This window comes from Engystomops pustulosus, chromosome 7, assembly GCF_040894005.1.
Source record: "Engystomops pustulosus chromosome 7, aEngPut4.maternal, whole genome shotgun sequence".
NCBI classification, from domain to species: Eukaryota; Metazoa; Chordata; class Amphibia; order Anura; family Leptodactylidae; genus Engystomops; species Engystomops pustulosus.
In genome coordinates, this window is record NC_092417.1 from 40617720 (window position 1) to 40641786 (window position 24067).

At 42.4% G+C, this 24067-nt stretch overlaps 1 protein-coding gene across 1 annotated transcript in view; it reads right to left on the reverse strand.

Annotated features, from left to right (window-relative positions):
* Positions 1-4998: 4998 nt before the first annotated feature.
* ITPKA (inositol-trisphosphate 3-kinase A) overlaps positions 4999-24067 on the reverse strand; it is a 61728-nt gene continuing 42659 nt past the window's right edge. Inside the window, exons 3-7 of the mRNA XM_072115566.1 lie at positions 17500-17713; positions 9783-9987; positions 8263-8364; positions 7858-7929; positions 4999-6740 (exon numbers count right to left, since the gene is read on the reverse strand). Of these exons, the coding sequence (XP_071971667.1) occupies positions 6540-6740; positions 7858-7929; positions 8263-8364; positions 9783-9987; positions 17500-17713 (794 nt within the window). The 3' untranslated portion in view covers positions 4999-6539. The remainder of the gene's footprint in view (positions 6741-7857; positions 7930-8262; positions 8365-9782; positions 9988-17499; positions 17714-24067) is intronic.

The window sequence follows — 24067 nt, forward strand, 5'->3', positions numbered from 1 at the left end:
TACAATATATGTAACCGCAGTTACTACAGGGGGTGAGACCATTGCTGCCGCTTAGTGTTCTGAATCCATAGGAGAGGATTCTACATATAAGGTGCACATCTCAATATTGTCCCAAAATCTTTGTATCTACCAACAAATCCTTGTAGTAAAATAAATGTTCTCTTGGACAATGAATTAGCATTGCTCCTTTTCTTTTTACATCTCAGTTGTCATTTTCGAAAAAAAAAAAAATTGCAAAATTGCTTCGACCCATCTGTTCACAAAAAAATAGAAAGTATATTACATAACATTTTACAGGTTATCACAGTGCAATCCCAAACCATAAACTGGGGGGGAAGTCATTCCAGACACAACTAGAACGGCCGGACAATTCTGAGTTTGTCGCTATCTCTACGTGTGGATGAAATGATTGTACTTGCACATTCTGACCTTTACTGAAGCAAATATCTTTTTTTCTCTTTTGATTATACAGTTCCAAAATTTTCCAAATAGGCACAAAGGGTTAAATTTATCATAGCACGAGCATTTATCAGGGTATGATAAAGGCCATGAGCTCCCCCCCCCCCCCCCCGTGTCCCTCCAAATACATCAAGAGGCTTAGGTTTCTTGATGTATCCGTCGGGTGGTGCGGCCAACGCAGTAAAGTACGCCAGGTCCAACCTGGCATAGTTGTATGTAAAAACGTGAAAACTAAATTTGGCAGATTTTTTAAAATTACAGAGGCACGGGGGGGGGGGGGCAGGAACGTGTCTGCCCACTCTGCCGTCGCTGCTAATGATGGCGTAGTCCCTATTATAATTGTGTGCAAGAATTTGCGACTATTTCACTGCTTCTACGCCAAACTGGAAACTGGCATAGAAGTTAAAATTTACATTTCCTGGCACATGTCCTGGAAATGTGACTTTTTCTCCCTGATGCCCTTTTTTTAGAGGATACTGGCAAGGCACAGAATATGAGCGCAGGTCACACCAGGCAGGACCGGTATTATTAATAGGACAGAACCTCAGTACTTCCGGTGTTTTGTGCTCCAGCATGAGGAGTATACGCTGTCTTAATACACTCCCCCCTGTATGTCTTTGATGTATGGGAGGAGACAAGAATACCCAGAGTAAGTCAAACCAAAACCCATACAGACATTGCTGTTGACCAGATTAGAATCTAGGTAGCATGGCTCCAGTAGCAACCACTAGACTCCCGTACTCTATGAGGTGCTTTTGAAAATAATTGAGGCACCAAAGTTACTAAAAATGTACACTGCTGATTTTGCTTTTGAAAAGTGGAAGTAAAATAGGGAGATCCTGGCGGGGAGAAGAGCCCATCCAATACAACTGTTTTAATAAGTCACAAATACCATGCCACTCTCCTACTTAAAGGGACTGTCCACTTTACGCACAATGCAGCAAATAATATTGTTTGATGAAAACTTATTACATTTTCGAATATACTTTCTATATCAATTTCTCACTCATGTGATATTACACAAGTGCATGGCTATGGTTATAACACACAGCTTTGATTACACGGTGTGTTAAAACTTGCACCTGTGTGACATCACATGACCATGGACTGTTGTTTGTTGAAAGGAAGTAAACGATGAAGCTTTCTGTTGAATGACAGCAAGCAGAGATCTAGAAAACCATGAAGAATTGATACAGAAATTGTAGTGGAAAATTTAATAATTTTTCCATACACAAACAATATCAATTATTTACTGGAATTTGTTGAAAGGAAATCTACCATTTTATTACATGCATTAAGATCCAAACATACCTTGTAGCTACACTGATGCAGCAGCATATCTTGTTTAATCGCTGAGTTGAGTGATTTAGCTGGATTGCATGTTTCTTGCAGTACATAAACACATTACAGCTGTCTGGACTGTCTAGACAGGACTAATCAACTTGAGCTGGATCACTCAGACACAGCAGCTGGGGGATGGTGCAGAAATTGATTACTTCTGCCTGTCAGTGATTACATCATTCTCCTCAGCAGTATAAGAAGAGAAGTGCGGAACCAGGCAAAGGAGCAACAGAGACTCATTGGGGCACATGTATCATAGTTTTTCGGCTTCCACTTTTTCAAGTCATTGCAATGTATCTTAAGTTTTTTCCCTTTGTGATGTATGTGATGAGTTGCCCGTTTAATATCACTTTTGCAACTTTTTGTGGTGTGTGACTTTTTAGTCCCAAATAGTAATCTACCAAAAGTAAGTCTGGGTCTAGCATGCTCTGTTTGGTGACTTATTTGGTGCAAGAATGGGACAATTCCAAGCCCAAAAGTCTCACAAGTTGAACAAACATCTGGGCTACAAAGATAAATCCGGCAACACTGCATTAAATCCTACAGGTAGATAATTTTAGTAGGCTGCTTGATTCTGCTCCTAAAATGTCACAAACTGCAAAAAGTTGCACAAAAAGTTGCACAAAAAAAAAAAAGGAAGCAATAGCAGTGATACATGTCCCCCAATAATCTGAATGCTATAATTGTTTTTTCAGCAAAACCACTCAGCTCAGGCATTAAACAAGATATGTTTCTGCATCAGTGTAGCTGCAGCATTCTCAAGGTATGTTGGCTTCATAATGAATCAAATGACATGGTAGATTTTCTTTAAAGTGGACAACCCCTTCAAGTAACCGGGTGTAATGTTTACTATATTTGGCGCCAACCATTACCCAGTGCAACTGACTTTAAAGATTCATGCCATGATAAATCTTCCCCTATCTGAGGAAACTACTAATTAACTAAAGGAAACTATTTTATAAAAGCGAAAGCACTTGTGTTCTGCATAGTAAAGGCTATAGGGCTAAAAGCTCAATTTAAAGTCAAATCAGAGCCTTTTTTTAATAACAAAATTATACATCTCCTTTAAGATATATGACATAAAAATTAATGATTACCCCCCCCCCTCCCCAATTTTTTAAGACTTGGGCGCTAAAAAGCCATCCTGTATTACAATATACTGTTCATAATACACATCTAATGTATCCTAGGGATCCAACTAACAGTAAGGCACATATTCTGGTTCTGGATAATCTGATGCATATATTAATCTTTGCATTTGGTAAGTTGGTGACATTAAATCGGTCTTAGGCCACATGTAGAAGACCATGTACACTTTGCAGGCCGCAAACAATGAGCCGTGTGCCCTTGCTTGCGGGCCATCAGATATGGACGGGTGAGTGCCCCTCACCCTACTGTGACCCCAAGTAACTAGGTCAAGAATAGGAGAGGCCCTATCGTTTGCGGTCTCATGGTAAGTCTATGGCCTCCACAAGGACAGATCATGAAGATATGCTGCCGGCTACCTCCAGTGACAACTTCATCCTGTAAATGTCAATGTCATCTTACATATTCATCCATCTGCAGGATCATCCTCATGTCTATGTGATACTCAGTAGTATATTATGTGATAATTATGAAAATGTCAGTAAAGATTTTAAATACTGCAAATAATGTAAAGTCAAAGTCATTAAAGGGGGGTTCCACCTCCTTTAATAACTATTTACGATCTATCCTATCGTAAATAGTTCTACCCGCTGGGACACAAAATTCTGCACCGAGAGGGGCGTTCCAAACTGTGCGCCACATTTATCATGCAGAGTCCGACAGAAGAGTATTGCACACTCTGGGGCACATTTACTCACCCGTCCCGTCGCGATCCCCGCTGTGCGTTGTCCGACGAGGATTCGGGTCTGCTGCGATTCACTAAGATTGTGCGCCCGATGTCCTGCATGTGTCGCTTCCCCGCTGAGGTCCGCCAGAGTTCACCTTCTTCTTCCTGGTGCATGTAAGTGCTGATCTTGTGACACAATTTGCTTTTTAAATTCTGCAGTTTGTCCGAATCAGTCGTGTTGTCCGATGTCCACGCCCCTGATTTGTGTTGCATGCAAGCCGGTGCCAATGCGACACAATCTGATTGCGTGCGCCAAAAACCCGGGGCAATTCAGGGCAGAACTGAATAAAATCGTGAAACCCGACGAAAATGTGGCGTTCAGACCCTTAGTAAATGTGCCCCTCTATGTTAAGCTGCACCAAAAAAAGAGTCAGTGCACTCTGTCGGAGCAGTGCAGGGGGCCAGATTCATGAAGAATGGGAGTCACAAATCCTGAATCTGGCACACCACGCACGCGTAGTGCAGTTTGCACTGTTTTTGATAAATGTGGCCCTTTATCTTTAGTGCAGGGCCTGAAGGAGGCGTTGCGTGACAAGAATATTACAAACCCCTAAAGCTACATTAACATCACCCCCTATGTATACACTCAGCAAATGTACCAGGAAAGCTCCTTATAAATACGCTGAGCGTATCCATAGACATATACTGGAAGGTGGGGGCATCCTTCTTGCATCCATTTGCACAGTATAAGTTGTATACTGTGCAAAACACAGAATGGATAGATGCAGCAAGCTATGTCTTTCCATACAGCTCCTTCCTGCTGACCGAATGTGTACGCTCAGCCGAGGTGGCGGGTGCAACATATTGCAACCATCCCTGGCCTCTGCTGAACCTATGCTCAAGAAGGCCCAAATGATGTAACTGTCCATATCAGAAACATAAGAAGCAGCCAATCACTGGCTGCTGCCATGTTCATGCCTCCCTCTTTCAGGGGGGAGGATCAGAATGACGTATCTCACTGTTTGCGCATACAGTGAGATACTTCTCAACCCTCTGTTTCAATTGTATTGGGAATCTGCCTGATGTATTCTTACAACAGAGGTCAAAGATATTAGGTGAATGCAGCCTGAGAGAACGGTCCTGTTGTACATCACCCCCCATGCTCTACACTAACCATAATGTAGTGTATTAGTGTTTCTTACATGGTAGCTATGAGGCAATGTATTTGCATATTTCCCTGTTTCTGTTAGGGAATGGGTATATGAAGCACAACTGGCACCTACCTGATAAGAAGAATGGTTTGGCAACTAAGTATATGCGATTAGCACAAATCCTTGTATCTGATACAGTATACACTGAAATATGGTAAAAACAAAGGCAGATATGATAGAAATTATATTACAATGCTTCTTGTATCTAAAGACTAACATCATAGTGTTAAATATATCACAACAGTGTCGGCATTCAATACATAGGTTTCATGGTCAAATAAAAGATGAAAGAAAAGTTCTATCCATGATATAGTGGTCAATGATTTGATCCGGTGGTGGTCAATCCAAGGGAGGAGGAGGGGGATAAGATCCAAATAATGGCTGCACATTGCATTCAGTGACTTGCTTCCCCCAGATTTAGAGGAGGCTGAAAATTTGTCCATGGGAAATAGGGAAACAATTACAGGTCCTCATTGTTGTATACAATGTATCAGGCTGCTTACTTGGATATCTATAAATATCAATAATGGGAAACCCCTTTCAGGCCGCATTTACACGAACGTATGTCTGTCCCATACATGCGGCGTGCTGGAGAGGAGGAAGGGTGACCTCTCCCCTCTCCACAGAGATGCACAGCCGTGCACACGGGGAAAGATAGGACATGTCCTACCTTTTCCCAGTGTACGGATCAGTGCAATGCGTCACGGGTGTGGCACCCATATCGCTTTGTGCTGATTATGCTCACACATAGAAGATAAAATTGATTCGCCTGTGATGTATTGTACATTGCATCTCTGTACAGTCCATGGGGTCATCATTTGCCCTCCATGAGTCAGAATGATTAGTTATACTGCACATACAATACTATTTAATGGCAAAGATGTCAATAACACATCCAATAGGTTCTCAATATCAATGGAACAGGAAACAGACAGCTCCGTTCTCTGTGCAGTGGTCAGACCAGGTTACTGTAGATCAGCTCCTATTCCCTTACATAAGACCTAAGCTGCAGTGACTCAGTTCAGCCACTATGCAAAATAAAATTCAAAAAAAAGGACTGTGCCTACATAAATCTCTATGTATCACACAGTAAGATCCAAACTTCATTAATCAGCATAGGGGTTTCCCAAGATTGCAACCTTTAATCTCCAAGCTATGTCCATAGGGTAAGAATGGAGCAGCTTGGAGCCATTGAAACAGAGGACACAAGGCCCCTAATGTTGTGGTTTGGAAGTGCCCCAGATCGGTCACGTATCACCTATTCTGTGTTTCCAATAACTGGAAAAATGTGATGACATAGAGATCCCCCCCAACTCAGTAGTGTAACTCCCAGGCACACCGTGGTTATTATGTACATGGGTCCACCTTCTACATAAAGTCCGAACTGGAGGATCACTGGGATTAGAGCAGGAGAGGTCTACCCAAGTCAAAATTTTATAAGATTCAGTAATGTAGAGTTTGAGAGTGTTTTTTTCAAAGAAAGAAGTTAATCAAAAATTACTGTAAAGAATTATCCAGAAAGTCATGAGGTTCAGAACAATCCGTACCAAACGTGTGTATGGAGAGGCTGTATATTATAAGCATTGTGATTCCTATAATAAAATCTTCTTCACTTCCATCACCAGTAGATAAAATCCATCTCTCATAGTAAACAGCATAAAAAATAAAGGTATAATCCTAATGTAGTGGTCAGGAGGCTCGCGGAGGAATCCTTATCAAGAGGCAATGCTGGATAAGATTTCAATGAGGTTGTCAAATCCATAAAGGTAGCCATCTTCTCGGTTCCCTTCTTGCCAGGGAATACGGTGGTTCAGAGTTTGTCCCTCTGGGAGCGGGGTTGTTTTTCCAAAATCTATAAGCCATATGTTGCACTTCCCTTTCTTGTCGTGTACAAACAGCAAGGAGCTTCCGATGACCTGGAAGAAAGCAGAGAGGTGTTCCTGGTATTACAAACAGAAGGTGTGCTTAGGGCTACAAATGCATGTCCCTGGTGCGTTCTTCAACTCTTCAAGAGCTTGACCGGCTGTAGATGTAGCCTATATTTATCCGCGTAATACAAAAAGAGAAGCTCAGGGGCATGGAAGTGACGTCACACATTGAATAGATTGTATTTGGAGACTACAAATGGAGCTATTGCTGGAGGTCTACAAATATTACAAGCTAATACTTCATGGAAAAGAAGAAAAATAAAGAATCTCAAAAAGAACTTTTGTCAACATTATGTCCACCTTAAAAATTTGGTTGTACAGTATTATTATTCCTGACAATTTTGTAGATGTCTGTCACTCAGGAATAGACTGTGGGCAGGGGTGAACCTAAACTCTCTGCTGCCTGAGGTGAGCTATAGAACGACACGACATCCACTAGTAATATATCAGGTTAAGTGGGTTCTCCATGCCATATCTAAAAATGACAGTGAGGGTTAAGAGACACTAGTTTAAGTGTCAGTTTCTGCTATATAGCAAGTGGCACTGCCTGAGGCAAGAGGCTCGACTCTCCTCATGACTGGTGCACCCCTTATTGTGTGGGGCAAGTTTATAGATAAAAAATTATATTCCTGTAAGGGAAGATATTGGATCTGATTAGTTTAATCGCTGGTTTTGTGAAGCTTATGTAGAAGCTCTGATGGTCCTTCAGGTCTGGCATGGTAGCTGTTGGCAAATTCAGCTACCTGGATTATAACCAAGTAATGTCACCAAATCGGACTGTCCATACAAAAGAGCATCAATCACTGTATGTGGGTGGGGTTATCAGGACCCTTACTGTCTCTCATAAGAGTCCGTTCAGAAATCAAATGAATTACTTTACCACATTGCCCATCTTCTCTCCATTATATTCAGCTCTCAGACTGGACAGCTGTAATTGCCACAAAGGGTCACTTTAACTATTGTGTGTTTCCTTTGCTCTACCTACTAGTCTATAATATCTAAACTTTAGACTAGATTTAAACTTTAGACTAGATACATTGGGTTTAATAAAAATTTTTAGTGCCTAAGTGCAAACCATTACCAAGACAGTAAATAATCCACTCACCTCATGATGTCTGAAGAACTCTGAGGACTCCACGACCGGTCTGATTTCCTGTAGTCTCATCAGATACTTCTTCTACAGGAAATAATAAGAAATAAATGATGCAAACCAGCACACAGGTCAAAAATGACTCCATGGTAAAAATATCTAAATTTTACTTGTTCTATGACTAATATTTCTAATTATTAAAGTGGTATCTCAGCTGATGTACCACCTGTCTACATCACACATGTTAGATCGGTAGAGGTCCACGTTCTGGGACACTCATCACCACAAACATGGGGCAACAGTACAAACGGAACGTGCCGGCTTGGTCTACTCTAGAGGAACTGGTTTACTCCCATTCTAGTGGTTAGTCCTTCGCTATGGACAGGTATTTACTTCAGCAATATTTTCACCTCTACATACCAAGATCATCATGTTTCCATCAATAAATCCAAGGAAGGCTTTGTGGACTTGGTCCCGGGTTTTTGTGGTCTTGAAGTTTGTGCTGCACGTCCCATCCCCTTTCTGGAAAATGAAGAGAGTGTGGATTAAATAATCCTCTTTGCTCAGTATACAAAACTATGAAAACTGAGGCAACGGATACAAAATGGTCCATCTAATTACCTGTAATAGTGGCCGGTCAACAACTATGTGCTTAAAGGAATATTCCAAAATTGATTCAGTGAATGACGCATGGTTCCGGGCCTGGAGGGAGGAGCCGGACTCATTTTTATTGTATTCCTAGAACCTTACTAGAACCTAGAGTCCTGCTCCTATATTCAGGCCCTGCACAAGGTAAGATTTAATGAATCAGCTGTGACTGGAGTGTTCCTTTAATAGAAATGCTCTTCTAATAAATGTGAAATCATGGAAAGTCCTGGCAGTCAGACCTCCCACGATCCCCTATGCTACGCACAAGAACTAGGAAGGAACATTCGTAGATATGCTGTCTGTGCAAAAGGGCCTTAGAAATAATTAAAATATTGCTTCTATCTAGTGTCATCACTTTCAGCATAATATGGTATAAAATAAAACAATAACATTGCTCAACCATTAACCCCTTGTTGCTCTGGTGCCACCATTCTGATTAGCTAGCATTTACATACATCATTCATTGGCGATCCTTGCGTGCATATGACTCCATGCGTGCATATGACTGCTGAGGCGGATTATTGGCTGCAGCACTGATGTGACTATATGTGACATCAGTGCTCCAGGACTGGCAGGGTCCAGCAGAAATGCAGTGGACATCTGATAGTTGGGTAATGGTTATTGGGGGTGATTTACCATGACTGGCACATGACTGGGCTAATCTTCACATGGTGGGAGGGGCTCATTAGTATAATTTAATACATTGATTTTGGAAGGAAGGAGGTTTCTGTATTTATGAAAGAGTGTCCCTCATTTGTCATGCTTGATTTTGATGGCAGATTGTCAGGCTGTGGACCCAGTGTACCACCGTGGACGATGATGTAAGCAGACACCTGGGAACGGAGTCTAAGTGGTATCCGGTTTTCAGCAGAGCACGCCCCAAAACGGGTTGGACTTGCTGCGCCGTGGTACCACCAGGGCGCTCCACAAGCACGACTTTGTCTGCAGTGGCGGCCAAGGCGTAGTACAAAGTCGTAAGGCAAGATCGTGGTCGGGAACAGGCAGGATGTCGAGACAGGCGGCTCAATATCAGAGTCAGGGACATAGCGGAGGGTTCAGACAGTCGGCACAGGATCAGAGTCAGGGACATAGTGGAGGGTCCAGACAGGCAGCACAGGATCATGACAGGAATTGTGACTTTTTCACGACTTGTACATCAGGTTTGCTGTACAAGCCATGATAATTTCCCCTCCATTGTGTTTTATTTTATACCATCTCTTGCTCAGTCAAATTTTTACAGTCCCATTATCTACTACAAATGCTAATCCAAACTTTACAATGTTTACACTCACTTTAATACCCTCAATCCTAAAGCCTAAAGTAGATGTTGAGCTGATTGTCTCTCTCCACTGCATGTATCGAGGTTTGGTGACTCCTTGCTGAGCACTCTCTTCCTCTGTAGGTGCATGAGGATCCACCTCGATCATCTTCTTATACATGTCCTTCCGGAGCTTGGGTTTTCCTCTGGCCTTTGCCAACTCCTCTTCTAGATACGTCCTGCAAGAGAAGAACACAACAAAAAATTACCTTACATGTATAATTTTTAAGACTCTTACATAGGATTTCAACAGATTACACCACCGGTTCACATGTTTAGGTACTGCAGTGACTCGTACACTTCTGCTTCTCCACCACAACTTCCTGTTAATCTTTTCGTATCTCTCCTTATTTGTGTCCTTCTCTTGGCGTTGTGTCACTTGGCACATGTCACACTGACCTTTTGGACGACTGCCGATTTTCCACATAACAGACGAGTATTTTTTATCAGACTGAATGTAAAATAGTATCCAGAAAGTAATAAATATGTCAGGAAAAAGACTATTCATCTTGTCTGCACAATACCAGAAATCTGATAAGTTGAGATCAAAACCATGAATCTCTTTTAAAGGTCATGTCTATATTTCTGGTTTCTATTACAAGTACAGAGTTTTGTATAAATAAGGGCTCGTGCTAATAGATCAATGTTGTAAGAAACCCATATTTTGGCACCAGTATCTTGGTAAGGGCCTAATCTAGAGCATAATTGAGGTTTTTGTTTTATTTAAAGGGAACCTGTCAGCAGCAACTGACCAAATAAACCACAATCAGAATCTTGTCAAGCAGGTTAACACCATCCAAATCATGTTTCTTGCATAGTCCAACATAGTGGCTCAAAAAAAATCAACTCTGAAGTAAAATGTAAATTAGTTATAAAGTCATGGAAGAGGAGCGTTTTGCACTGAAGTCAAGCTCTCTACACCTCAGAACATCCTCTCTGCTGTGATTGTCATCATGAACCAGGCTTTATGAGTCATGGTTAGTGATATCCCTGGACACTGGGCTTTCAGTTAGAGTGATGGGGCCATTTTAAGGTGGGGAGAGCTTGACTTCAGTGCTGAACTCTCTACCTCCATGACTTTATACAACCAATTTACATATCACTTTAATGTGGATTTTCTAGATGTTCCCACCATGTTGGACCATGAAAGAAACCTGATCTGTAAAGCTGCTTCACAACACGCTGGTAGTAGTTTATTAGGTCGATTTCTGCTGACGGGTTCTCTTTAAGAATTAGTGTAAATCAATCAAAGCATTAAATTCCTATTCCAAAAAAATTCTTGCTCAGAAGCATCTTTAATAGAGGTACTATATATCAGGCAGACTTGTTACCACTACACAGTTCTAATTTATGTTGTCTCAGGTCAACTGTAGCTGGAGAGACTAGATGCTGAGATGTCTCTCATAAACTGATATACAGAAAATACATATTAATCTGCTCCATACCGCTTTCAGTTAAATGGAATAATCAGCATGATCACATAGGAAAGGATAGAGAAGTATTGGCCAGCACTGATATAAATAAAGCACTTAGGGTAAGGTAGAAACTTACTCTATAGCTCCAGCAGTTTGTCTACCTGTGTTCCTATTACTGTAAATTATGGTCCTAAATCACCCATTTCTATTGATTATAATACAACAGGCTAATGTGAATGTTCCTCTCAGGCTGACGATTGCCAGGTCGAAGGAGAAACACGCGCAGAGTAGAACAGCTTGTTGCTCTTGTCCTAGGAAATGTATCTGCCAGGCTGTTCTCCACATGCTGGAATAAAGGATTACTCTTAAGGATCAGTAAGTTCCTTTTATTCAATCTGGGTCTTGGACTTGGTCTTATTTGTGCTGCTGAGCCCTGGAACAAGCGGCTACTGTTGGAGAGTTGCTAGGATTCTCTTTTCTGCTTTGTTTTCCTTATAAACATCGACAGCAAAACAAACATTTTCTGTTTTTGAAAAACGAATGAACTTTTTTCGAATCGTAACTGAGGATATTATTAGAAGAAACTTTTATAAAGGCTTATGTAACGTGCCCTTTATACTGCCACCTGACACAGCAGTCAGGAGAACAACTAACTAAACGAAGGCTCCAAGGAGTTAACCTGTGGGTTCTGTGGGTCAATAAAAAAACACTATATTTCATTTTAACTACTGAACTACTTGCTACAAATTGAATATGCTAATACAATTACATGGAAGCGTAATGAACAATCCGGAGGCTACCTGACGTGAATAATAAGTAGAAGACGTGAATACCCATGCCATCAAAGCAACGCATGCAAGTGTTCTCTATGCTCACAGCTCAGCAATTTAAAAATAAACATAAAATATATATATATATTATGGAAAAACAAAAGATAACAAAAGAAATACTAATAATAACAAAAAAAGTTCAAGGAACTTGGAATAGAAGATAAGTTGTGAATCTGATCAGTTTTTGAGGGTCGCTGTTCTTCAGTTTAAGTTTTTAGGCTGGGTTTTGCTGTGACTTAGGGGTTATCCAATTGTTAATAAAATTCTGGGCTGGGGAGGGAATTTTTAAAAAAAAGAACCTGTACTCACCTCCTCCATCGCTTCTAGGGTCCCGAGCTGTCTCTAGCCGGTCCATGCCCGTTTCCATGTTTGCCATGTTTGTTTACAGGGGCAGGGAAGTTACAATGAGTTACTGCTGGTGTCATATTAAAGATAATAATCTCATCTTTCTATGGCCAGATACAGACAGTTAAAGAAATAGGCTGAAACTGGATCTTTATCTGCATTTCACATTTTTAACTATAATTTTGACTGCCAGTATCTCTGGTTCTGTAGCTCCCAGAATCATAAAGCCTGATGCGATCTGAAAAATGAAATTCACAAGACCATGGGGCACATTTACTTACCCGTCCCTGTGCGTTCCCCAAGATGCATTGTCCGACGAGAATGCACTCTGCCGCGATTCACTCCCCGCTCAGGTCCACCGAAGTTCACAATCTTCTTCCGGGGGCATGTAAGTCATTGTCTTGCGACACAATTTAAATGTTAAATCCCGCGCTCAGTCCGAATCAGTCGGATTGTCCGACAGCCCACCCCCCGGATTTGTGTCGCATGAAAGCCGTCCCAGCTGCGGCAAAATCCGATTGCGTGCTACACAATCCCCTTCTAAATCCCGGTCCCAACAGGGCGATCCCCAAAAACGTCGGAGAACCCGACGGAAATGCGGCCGTGGGACCCTTAGTAAGTAAGCCCCCATGTATCGTGTTCCTATAGAACCAAAGATAGGGTCGTCTGAATTGACACTTCCTGCAACCTCTAAACCTGACTTTTAACATAACTATGGATATTTTTTGGTGAGATTTCACATAAAAAGAGGAATTATATAAAGGGTATTTAATTCCCCACCAAAAGGGGACAAGTCAGTTAATGGTGTAAATATGACAACCCTTTACATGCAAAACGCAGCAGTATTTTACATCAGTATGTGTAAGTAGAGATAAGCAGACCTGAGGGTTGGGTTCGGTCGCCTGCAAATTGAACTTATCAACCATGGCTATGATTGGCCAGGGGGAATCCCACCAGGTCCTTTAATTTCTACTGACCTCCACTGCGGTGAAATTATGCAACGCCCTATACCTGACTCTATGGTAGCTGCACTGTATGATTCATTACTAAATTAAATTGATGTTTGTGAACATTTAGGTCATATTGGGTAACTATATGTTACAATAGCAATTACAGTTAATGTGTTACTGCATATAGGCACGTGGGAAAGTCTTTTTGTTTCATCATCATAAAATAAATTGTTACCGATCCATTCTGGGTGTTATCCTCCTACGCCCAGTCTACCAACAAATAATCGTCAGTCCCATTAATGAATCATTTTTTGTTGGTTCAGCTGACGAATATGGTCAGGCCAAAATTTACCAACTAAAGACAAGGGATAAACGCCAGCACAACACCACGAGGAGATTTCTCACGCATTGACCGGTGTAACAAGACAATTCATCAAAGAAAAGTTCTATATCCAGCACCAGTAAATTGAGCATACATTTTTATTAAAATCTACACATCTCATCCTCCTGACAATGCGACTAAATGTTCGAAATGCCATAAGTTCCCAATGGGGCTCACAATCTAATCACCCCACCAGTATGTTTTATTGGAGGGTGGGAGGAAACCAGAGGAAACCCACGCAAACACGGATAGAACATACAAACTCTTTGCAGATGTTGACCTGGATGGGGCATGTACTCAGGACCCAGACACTGCAAGGCTGTAGTGCTACCCACTGAGCCACCGTGCATCAAGCTTACAGGTCTGTGAGTTATATAACTGATTGTTAAAAAATAGGCGGTAACTGGATCTTTATCTGTGGCTTGCATTTCCAACACTTTCTTTAGCTGCCTGTATCACTGTAACTTACAAAGCCAAAAACCTGATCTTTTCTGAAATTCTTATATTTATGTTCTTTATATGAGATTCTTATACTTAATATGGCACAAAAAGCATGTCCCTAGGGCAGTGATGGCGAACCTTTTAGAGACCGGGTGCCCAAACTACAACCGTGACCCACTTATTTATTGCAAAGTGCCAGCACAGAAATTTTATTTGTGATTTATACGCCCTGCTCTGTCACAGCTTTAATTCATTTCAGCACCCTGAGCACACCAATAAAGCAGAAAATAGAAGATATTTGGATGATCATTGTAGTTTCCCTCCAGGGTCCCATAAACAGGAAGAATTGTCAGGGCCGGAACAGGAGCTATAATGATAATCCAGATCTGTCCGCACCTTCCCATTCCTAGCACTGTCACTTTAATATAGCTCTGTACAGCAAGTCCTGGGATGTCTTGGACTGTAGGAAGATACCTGGAGTCCTCTCTGGTGATGGCCTGGTTGCCCACAGAAAGGGCTCTGAGTGCCATCTCTGGCACCAGTGCCATAGGTTGGCCAACACTGCCCTAGGTGCTATAGAACAGAAGATTGGGGCTTTTGAAGTGACCCTGCAAGCATTTAACTTGGCTCATCTCATGTGGAGAGAAAAGTCATATTTTCCCTAACTTTGGGAGGGAATTTTTATAGGTAAATGAGTGAGATTTCACATAAAAGAGGAAATTTTACAGCTATCTCACTTAGCTCGCGGCCAAACAAATGCCGATGTGTGCCTCCATGTGAGCGTGTGTGCCTGCTTGGTTAGCCAGCTAGCGTAAATAAGGACTCTAGAGCTAAGTGAGATAGCTGTCTGCTTGTTATCAGAGCAGACACTTACTAGAAGTCAGCTAACCGGCTATGATGAAAATGACAGGCAACACAAACCTAGTGAGCAACACAACGCTCTGTTTTACCACTAAACAGCAATAGTGTCGGCACCTTAAGTGGACGGCGTGCTTGCCATCATAGCACACTGTACCCATTGGTGTTGACACCTTGCGATTGTTAATCCAGGACCTCTGATAAACCGCTGGAATAATCCCCAGCAGGGAAACGCGTCAGGTTAGGTTGTATCTGACAAAGTGGTGACATTCAGGGCACTTGCTTCTCGGCCTGAGTTCTCACTTGGACCGAGAACGGCTAGCCCCTGTGTAGGAGTTATTGGGCATCTACACGTCCGGTTAAAAGTATTCGTATTGGAATCTTGTGTCAGTGAATAAATTAAAGGGACAAACTAGGACACCAACCAGTCAGACGTTGTCTTCCCGGTACTTGACACTTGGTATCTATACATTCTGGAGTGAATGATGCCCAGCCTGTATCTGAGCTTAATTATTGTCCAATAAGCTCGTGTACCCCGCATTTTTAATAAATACTTTAATAAAAATTGGTTTTAAATGTCCTATTGTACAGGCAGAATTTAAATTAATACTAACTGGGACATAAACGCTTTAAAATAACTGTATTGTAGTTTGTATTTCAAGAGTGTATCTTGCCAGTGGGGGCACATAACAGCGTGTAAGTGTGCTTGGGAAAAAAGTTCTGGCTGGGATTACAATGATAAAATATACAGTTCCGACTTACATACAAATTCAACTTAAGAACAAACCTACAGACCCTATCTTGTATGTAACCCGGGGACCTCCTCACTGACGCTGGCAATGCTAATTTGGCTGAAGAGAATTCCTGTGGGAGGGGCGAGGAGGAGGAAGGTTAATTTCTCTTCACATAGTCAGTGCCTCTCTCACCCCCACTTTCCAGTCACACACAACCACTGTCTCTCTCACCCCTCTCTCAGGAATTCTTTTCAGCCTCAAAGAGGTTTCTCTCACTCAAGGTTTCCGCAAGGCACTGTGTAGCATTTCATACAGTCTGTGCCAGTCTGTAGTTGAATATTGGCAGATGATCCCTAAATACTAGAATATATTAAAAAAAAAACCTTTTCCTATGCCAGAAGGAGAGTATTCTGTGCAGAAATTTCAGATTTTTTAAAACATCAATATTTAGATTCCTACAATAAATTACACAAGAACAGTCAATTAGAGCAAACTTTGCTGAGTGGATGTATTAGATGCAACATAGTGGCACAAATTTAGCAATGTGCCCAAAAGTAGCAAAAAGAAGTGCAAAAAAGAGAGAAAATGTCTGCCTCCTTGTAATCTTGCCAGTCTGAAAGGGAACCTGTCACCAGAGGGCCATTTTTAGCAAGGGACAGGTTAAAGTTTCTTATAGTTTATTTCAGAAGAAACATAAGGTACTTTTTAAAAAACATGTGTGGAATGTACTGTGACACTGGGAACCGGGCTAAATATGGCCCTCAGGTGAAAGGTTCCCTTTAAGAGCAACTACAGGTGGCATGATTTGTGATGAAATGGCGTACCAATGAGAAGACAGCATGGCAGTTACCACTCCACTCACTCCAAATTGGTAAATTGACTAAGCAGATATATCATGGCCTGAAATTATACTTTCTCGTGTGGAAGGGGCTGCTCTCAGTCCCCTCTTGGTTTCTGGGACAAGAAGCACTTGTGTGCTGTCGCCCCTATAACCGGCATACAATAAACTACAGCTCCCAGACTCACACGTGGGTCTCTCCAGTCCACCGGTAAGCCATCTGCTTTTGGTGCTTTCCCAACGCTGTTATTTGACGTCACTCAGGGATCGGAAGTGACAGTTACCGAGCAGCAGGGGGAGTAGCACAGTGCATGTAAACATGAGTGTGGGGTCTCCAGGGCCTGCCTCCACCATAGCGGCAAGTAACGAGGGGGAGCCAGGTCTATGTGTGGGGCTGTGCTACAGTTCCTGTGAGCTCGTTGACGTCATTGGCTCTCGGAAAGGGGAATGCGTGGGCGGGACATATTAGATAGAAACGTGCTGGAGGCGTGCATAATGAGGCTAATGGGAAAGCGCGGACATTATGACATGAGCATAATTGTAAACACAGATTTTTGTTTTATGCCTACAAAAGATAAGATCCAGAATCAGCAGCTTGTCACTAGTCTGCAGGTATGTCTGATTCATAATTATCTCAGTGGTAGATGTAGACTGAGTTTTAGGTATCTCAAAGTAAAATACGCAGCCAAAAGAGAGGTAAAACTGGACCATGATTCGGCCACTTTCTATGGTGATCCCGTCTATAGCAGACAATATACGGCCTTGATGCACATCATTCAGAAATATTGCTGGTCCTGAAAATGTCACTGAGTGGGCAGGAGAATGACACAGAAAAGAAGTAGCTGATAATAACAAGGTGATGTACACTGCCAGAAGAACCTACAGTACTGACACCCACCTGACGCCCATCTTACAGTCCATGACACACGGTTCGTCAAAGTTGTTAAGGAGGTCGTCCAATTGGATATAACTTTCTCCGTCTCTTTCTGTCACCCCGTGGAAAGTGGGGGCGCAGGAGGCGAGAGGGTCTTTCATCAGCCGCTCAAAGCAATTCTTCTCATTTTCAGAATAACGTTTCAAAATCGTCCCCCCTGCTGCCGCTTTGAAGCTTCCTGCAAAACACAAAATTGCAGGGAATTTTATCATAATGTATACAATATGTTTACTACCAACTAATGCAGGTCTACCTACAGCTTCAAACACCCTCAGCACTTGTGTATCATACTGAAAAAAAAAATGATTCCATGAAACCTTTTCAAGGGAGAATGTCTTTACTTTTAGCTTTTTGTTGCCATAGAAGCCAATCACAGGAGAGCTTTTATTTTTCGACATTTCAATACAAGATAAAAGCCGCACAGTCATTGGTTGCTATTAGGTTTCATAACAGCAAAAGAGAAGGAGTTATGGGTCACAACGTGAAAAACCACAGATGAAAATCAAGACTAGTACAATTGAAGGCATGTGTTAAAGGTCTACATATAACAATCTTAATTAGTTGCCAAAGAGATAAAAACAATTAAAAACTCACATACAGATACACCCTCCGCACATTCTAAAATTCATAAAACAAAATACATATTACAAATTACTGTGAAATAAAAAAATATCCTAAAATTGATGTCACAAAAATTCTTAAAAAACAAACAATGGGGCACATATACTTACCTGATCCTGTTGCGATCCCCGATCCTGATGGTCCGACGAAGATGAAGTCCAGCGCGTTTCACCAACATTGTACGCCCAAGATCCTGCATCTGTCGCTTCCCTGCTGAGGTCTGCCGGAGTTCACCTTCTTCTTCCCGGTGCAACACAATTTGAGATGTTAAATCCCACGCGTTGTCCGAATCCGTTTGATCGTCGGACGGCCCGCCCCCCGATTTGTGTCATATGATAGCCGGCGCCGATGTGCCAAAATCCGATCGTGTGTGCCAAAAACCCCTGTTAAATGCGGCACAACATGGAAATCATCGGGAAACCCAACGAAAATGCGGTCCGCAGACCCTTAGTAAATGTGCCCCAATGATTAATAAGTAATAACTAAAGATGATGGGGCACATTTACTTACCCGTCCCGTCGCGATCCCCAAGGTGTGTTGTCCAACGAGGATTCGGAGCTGCCGCAATTCACTAAGATTGTGCGTCCAATTTTCTGCATGTGTCGATTCCCCCGCTGAAGTCCGCCGGAGTTCACCATCTTCTTCCCGATGCATGCGAGTGCTGATCTTGCGACATTTTAAAATTCTGCGGTTTGTCCAAATCAGTCAGGTTGTCCGACGTCCATGCCCCCGATTTCTGTCGCATACAAGCTGGCGCTGATGCGCCACAATCCGAACAAGCGCGCCAAGAAAAATTCAGCAATGCAGGCAAATCGGCAAAAAAAAAAAAAAAAAAAACGCAAAACCTGACGGAAATGCATAATGTGCCCCAATATTTTCCCATAGAACTATATTTGTCCGCTGCTATATAACATGCTGCTGATGGAGAGGATAGTTAGCTCATTGTGACAGCTTCCATTTAATTTGGTGAAAAGATCAGATTTTCCACTATGGAAGAACTTTCTTGCCCTCGGTGGTACAGAATATGTGACCCAGCTCATTTTAATAACTTTCTTCATTCTTGCCTACAGTATAAATTCATACTACATGTAAAATCATCTGTCTCCTTCCCATTAGAGGGAATAGTAAAATCATAAGTCATATTGTGGAAAGCTCTTCTGTTACAGGAGTCTCGGATTGCCTTTGGTTTCCCTCCATACACACCCACTGCCGTCTGTCACAAGCTACAGTAGAGCAGTATACATCAGCTCATAGACTCCATGGAAAGAAATATTACTTTCTAATATACCTGTATAATATAATATATGGCCGACATGCGCCTGTGCGGGAGCTTTCCTCAGTATCCCAACACTCACATCCTGCTCCCTGTCTCTTCAATCACAACACCAAAAATTATTTAAAGGGAACCTGTCAGCAGGTTTTACCCCACTCAACTACTAATCCTCTCTGGTAAACTGGAAACCTTATTGCTCAGGCACCTTTCTGTGGGGGAAGTGCCTTAAAGAGAACCTGTCACCAGATTTTAATTTACTCAACTACTAGCACCATGCTTTCTAAAATACCCTCTTTGATGTGAAATCACACGCGTTTACTTATAAAAAAAAAAGCTCCCTTAAATGTAGGCGAATATGACTCTTCTCATGCCATTTTAACATGAACTAAGTCAAGTTTAGTGGGTGCAGGGGTAGGGTCAGTTCAGAACTGGACATACAGGTGGTATATCTTTAGTAGTCTGTATCTCCGGTTCTGTAGCTCACAAAGCCATAAGCTGATGTGATCTAAAAGATGAGATCCTTATCTTAAATATGACACAAAAAGCTTGTTTCTAGATGCTATACCAAAAGAAGATAGGGGCTTCTGAGGTTAAACTACCACTGCTAACTACTAGGATAGGAGAAGTCATAGTTTTTTATTTTTTTTTTACAATTAAATGGGTGAGATTTCACATAAAAGAGGGAATTCTAGAAAGGACATTTTTGAGAGTGCTAATCGTTTAGTGGGGTAAAACCTGGTGACAGGTTTTCTTTTTAAAGGCGTGTGCGGTGAGCGTGTGCGGTGAGCGTGTGCGGTGAGCGTGTGCGGTGAGCGTGTGCTGTGAGTATTACCATATTAGCAAATTAATTTTATTTTTTGTATGATAAAAAGTTATACAATTTTCCGAAATACTTTCTATATCAATTCCTTGGGGTTTTCTAGATCTCTGCTTGCTGTCCTTCTATAGAAAGCTTCTCTGTTTGCTTCCAGTGTACAGAAACCTGACCATGGTCACACAGGTGCGCGGCTCATTAGTATCACAGAGAGTAATCAGCTGCATGATATAACGAGCCGAGCACCTGTGTCACCATGGTCAGATTTATCTCCACTGGAAGCAAACAGAGAAGCCTTCTATAGAAGAACAGCAAGCAGAGATCTAGAAAACCCTAAAACCAAAAATCATAAAAACAATAACTACAGGTTTTGACCAATCCATTTTAACCAATCAGTCAGAGGTCGCATTAACGCCTCACCACGCGTCATAGACGCGCGATGAGGCGACATTACCCCCCAAAATAATTGCCATGCGTAAAGTTGTGCAGTGTTCTGTGAGTGTAGTGTGTGTGTAGTGTTCTGTGAGTGTAGTGTGTGTGCAGTGTTCTGTGAGTGTAGTGTGTGTGCAGTGTTCTGTGAGTGTAGTGTGTGTGCAGTGTTCTGTGAGTGTAGTGTGTGTGCAGTGTTCTGTGAGTGTAGTGTGTGTGTGTGCAGTGTTCTGTGAGTGTAGTGTGTGAGTGTGCAGTGTTCTGTGAGTGTAGTGTGTGTGTAGTGTTCTGTGAGTGTAGTGTGTGTGTGCAGTGTTCTGTGAGTGTAGTGTGTGTGTGCAGTGTTCTGTGAGTGTAGTGTGTGTGTGTGTGTGCAGTGTTCTGTGAGTGTAGTGTGTGTGTGTGCAGTGCTCTGTGAGTGTAGTGTGTGTGTGTGTGTGTGTGCAGTGTTCTGTGAGTGTAGTGTGTGTGTGCAGTGTTCTGTGAGTGTAGTGTGTGTGTGTGTGTGCAGTGTTCTGTGAGTGTAGTGTGTGTGTGTGTGCAGTGTTCTGTGAATGTAGTGTGTGTGTGTGCTGTGTGCTGTGTTCTGTGAGTGTAGTGTGTGTGTGCAGTGTTCTGTGAGTGTAGTGTGTGTGTGTGTAGTGTTCTGTGAGTGTAGTGTGTGTGTGTGTGTGTGTATAGTGTTCTATGAGTGTAGTGTGTGTGTGTGTGTAGTGTTCTGTGAGTGTAGTGTGTGTGTGTGTGTGCTGTGTTCTGTGAGTGTAGTGTGTGTGTGCAGTGTTCTGTGAGTGTAGTGTGTGTATGTGTAGTGTTCTGTGAGTGTAGGGTGTGTGTGTGCAGTGTTCTGTGAGTGTAGTGTGTGTGTAGTGTTCTGTGAGTGTAGTGTGTGTGTGTGTGTGTGTGCAGTGTTCTGTGAGTGTAGTGTGTGTGTGCAGTGTTCTGTGAGTGTAGTGTGTGTGTGCAGTGTTCTGTGAGTGTAGTGTGTGTGTGCAGTGTTCTGTGAGTGTAGTGTGTGTGTGTGTGTGCTGTGTTCTGTGAGTGTAGTGTGTGTGTGCAGTGTTCTGTGAGTGTAGTGTGTGTGTGCAGTGTTCTGTGAGTGTAGTGTGTGTGTGTGTGCAGTGTTCTGTGAGTGTAGTGTGTGTGTGTGTGCAGTGTTCTGTGAGTGTAGTGTGTGTGTGTGCAGTGTTCTGTGAGTGTAGTGTGTGTGTGCAGTGTTCTATGAGTGTACTGTGTGTGTGCAGTGTTCTGTGAGTGTAGTGTGTGTGTGCTGTGTTCTGTGAGTGTAGTGTGTGTGTGTGTGTGTGCTGTGTTCTGTGAGTGTAGTGTGTGTGTGCAGTGTTCTGTGAGTGTAGTGTGTGTGTGCTGTGTTCTGTGAGTGTAGTGTGTGTGTGCAGTGTTCTGTGAGTGTAGTGTGTGTGTGCAGTGTTCTGTGAGTGTAGTGTGTGTGTGCAGTGTTCTGTGAGTGTAGTGTGTGTGCAGTGTTCTGTGAGTGTAGTGTGTGTGTGCTGTGTTCTGTGAGTGTAGTGTGTGTGTGTGTGTGCTGTGTTCTGTGAGTGTAGTGTGTGTGTGCAGTGTTCTGTGAGTGTAGTGTGTGTGTGCTGTGTTCTGTGAGTGTAGTGTGTGTGTGTGTGCAGTGTTCTGTGAGTGTAGTGTGTGTGTGCAGTGTTCTGTGAGTGTAGTGTGTGTGTGTGCAGTGTTCTATGAGTGTACTGTGTGTGTGCAGTGTTCTGTGAGTGTAGTGTGTGTGTGCAGTGTGTGCTGTGCGGTGAGTGTGCAGAGTGTGCTGTGCGGTGAGCGCGTGCTGTGAGCGTGTGGTGTGCGGTGAGCGTGTGCTGTGAGCGTGTGCAGTGTGAGTGTGCTATGTGTGTGGTGTATTACCGAAATTTTCATACTCCTCCTCGGGTAAAAATACTCCTCAAAAATGGTGAGAGGAGTATTTTTACCCTTCTTGAAAAATGTTAGTGCGACCTCTGCAATCAGTTTTTTTTAACAGCTTTCAGTTTTCCCTCACCATTTACAGCCTGTCTTAACCTCTACCTAGATCCATGTTTTTGACTGATTTCTGCCTGCCCTGACCTCAGCTTGTTTTCGGACCATTCCCTTGTCTTCCCCATTTGCATCACATTCCTGATCTGTTTCATCACATTCCTTATCAAATAAATTTTTCTTTATTTAAAAAAAAACGCCCAAACTAGAAATAAATGGTAAAAGTACACAAGAAAATAAAATCGCCACCGTGTAGGAAAACTTTCTGCATTGCCCTGAAACAGTTTACTTTATGTAATCTTACAATGAAACATTGGTTAATCTTCTGTTGATCTTTGGCATAACTTTTTCTACCTCACTGCGGCTGCACAGGTAGAATTCCTTTTACTGAAATAGTTGGCTGACATGGGAGAAATGATTTTATATTACACACTGCGAGGTGACTCTCCATCTATTCCCCAACCCTCACTATTACACGTCTGCATGGAACAAGTAGCCTTGATAAAAGATAAAGCAGGTCTGATATGAGGCCTATTCTGGCCAGTAGCACATTTCATGACTACTTCATTGTGCTTAGTTACACAGCATTAAAGAATAATCGCCTCTAGTATCTCGTGCCGATATATATGCACTCTGTTCGGGACTGTTATGGTTTTTTTAACAAAGACTTTTAAGGGAACTTATCATCTGTATTTCATGTTTTTGATTCAATAACGGGTTCCCATAGGCTGTTTAATACTTATCTCAGTTTTTTTTTTATAATAAAACTCTTTTTTCCATTCAGTTTTTTAAGTATATAACAGTGTACCTGGCTCTCTGCAAGCAAGGAAGACATCTGTGAATGGCCCCATTTTATCACTGCTCTCCCAGCTCTCCCTCTCTCCTCCCCCTCCCTCCACTCTGTCAGCTCCTCTCTGCAGAAGGGAAGGGGGGGAGGGAGCAGCTTTGCACAGACTCCACTGTGAACCAATCCTCTTTGCTGGTACACTTTTATATACGTTTTAAACTGAATGGAATTTGGAAAGTTTATTATAAAAGAAAATTGGGAATAAGCATTAAAGGGATTGTCCAAGTGTTATAAAAATGTATGGGCTGTAGAGGGCTTTTAAAAAAAATAAACTTGTACTCACCTCCTTCATCGCTCCCATTGTCCCGCAATCGGGGTCAGTTGGAGCCGTGCCCATGTATGTTTAAAGGGGCATGGAAGATCAGATCCAACAACTTCCGGGCAGCCTGGCTTGCCCACCCATCCCTATGTCTCATTGCTGTATCAGGCTCTGGTACAGGAGACAGATGCATGTACCAGGCCGCTCGCAAGTTGTTTGAGCTGAGCTTCCCTGCCCGTAAACGTACAGGAAAACTTCTTCAACGGACCGTGGGGACATCTGGACGACGTAAGTGTACAGGTT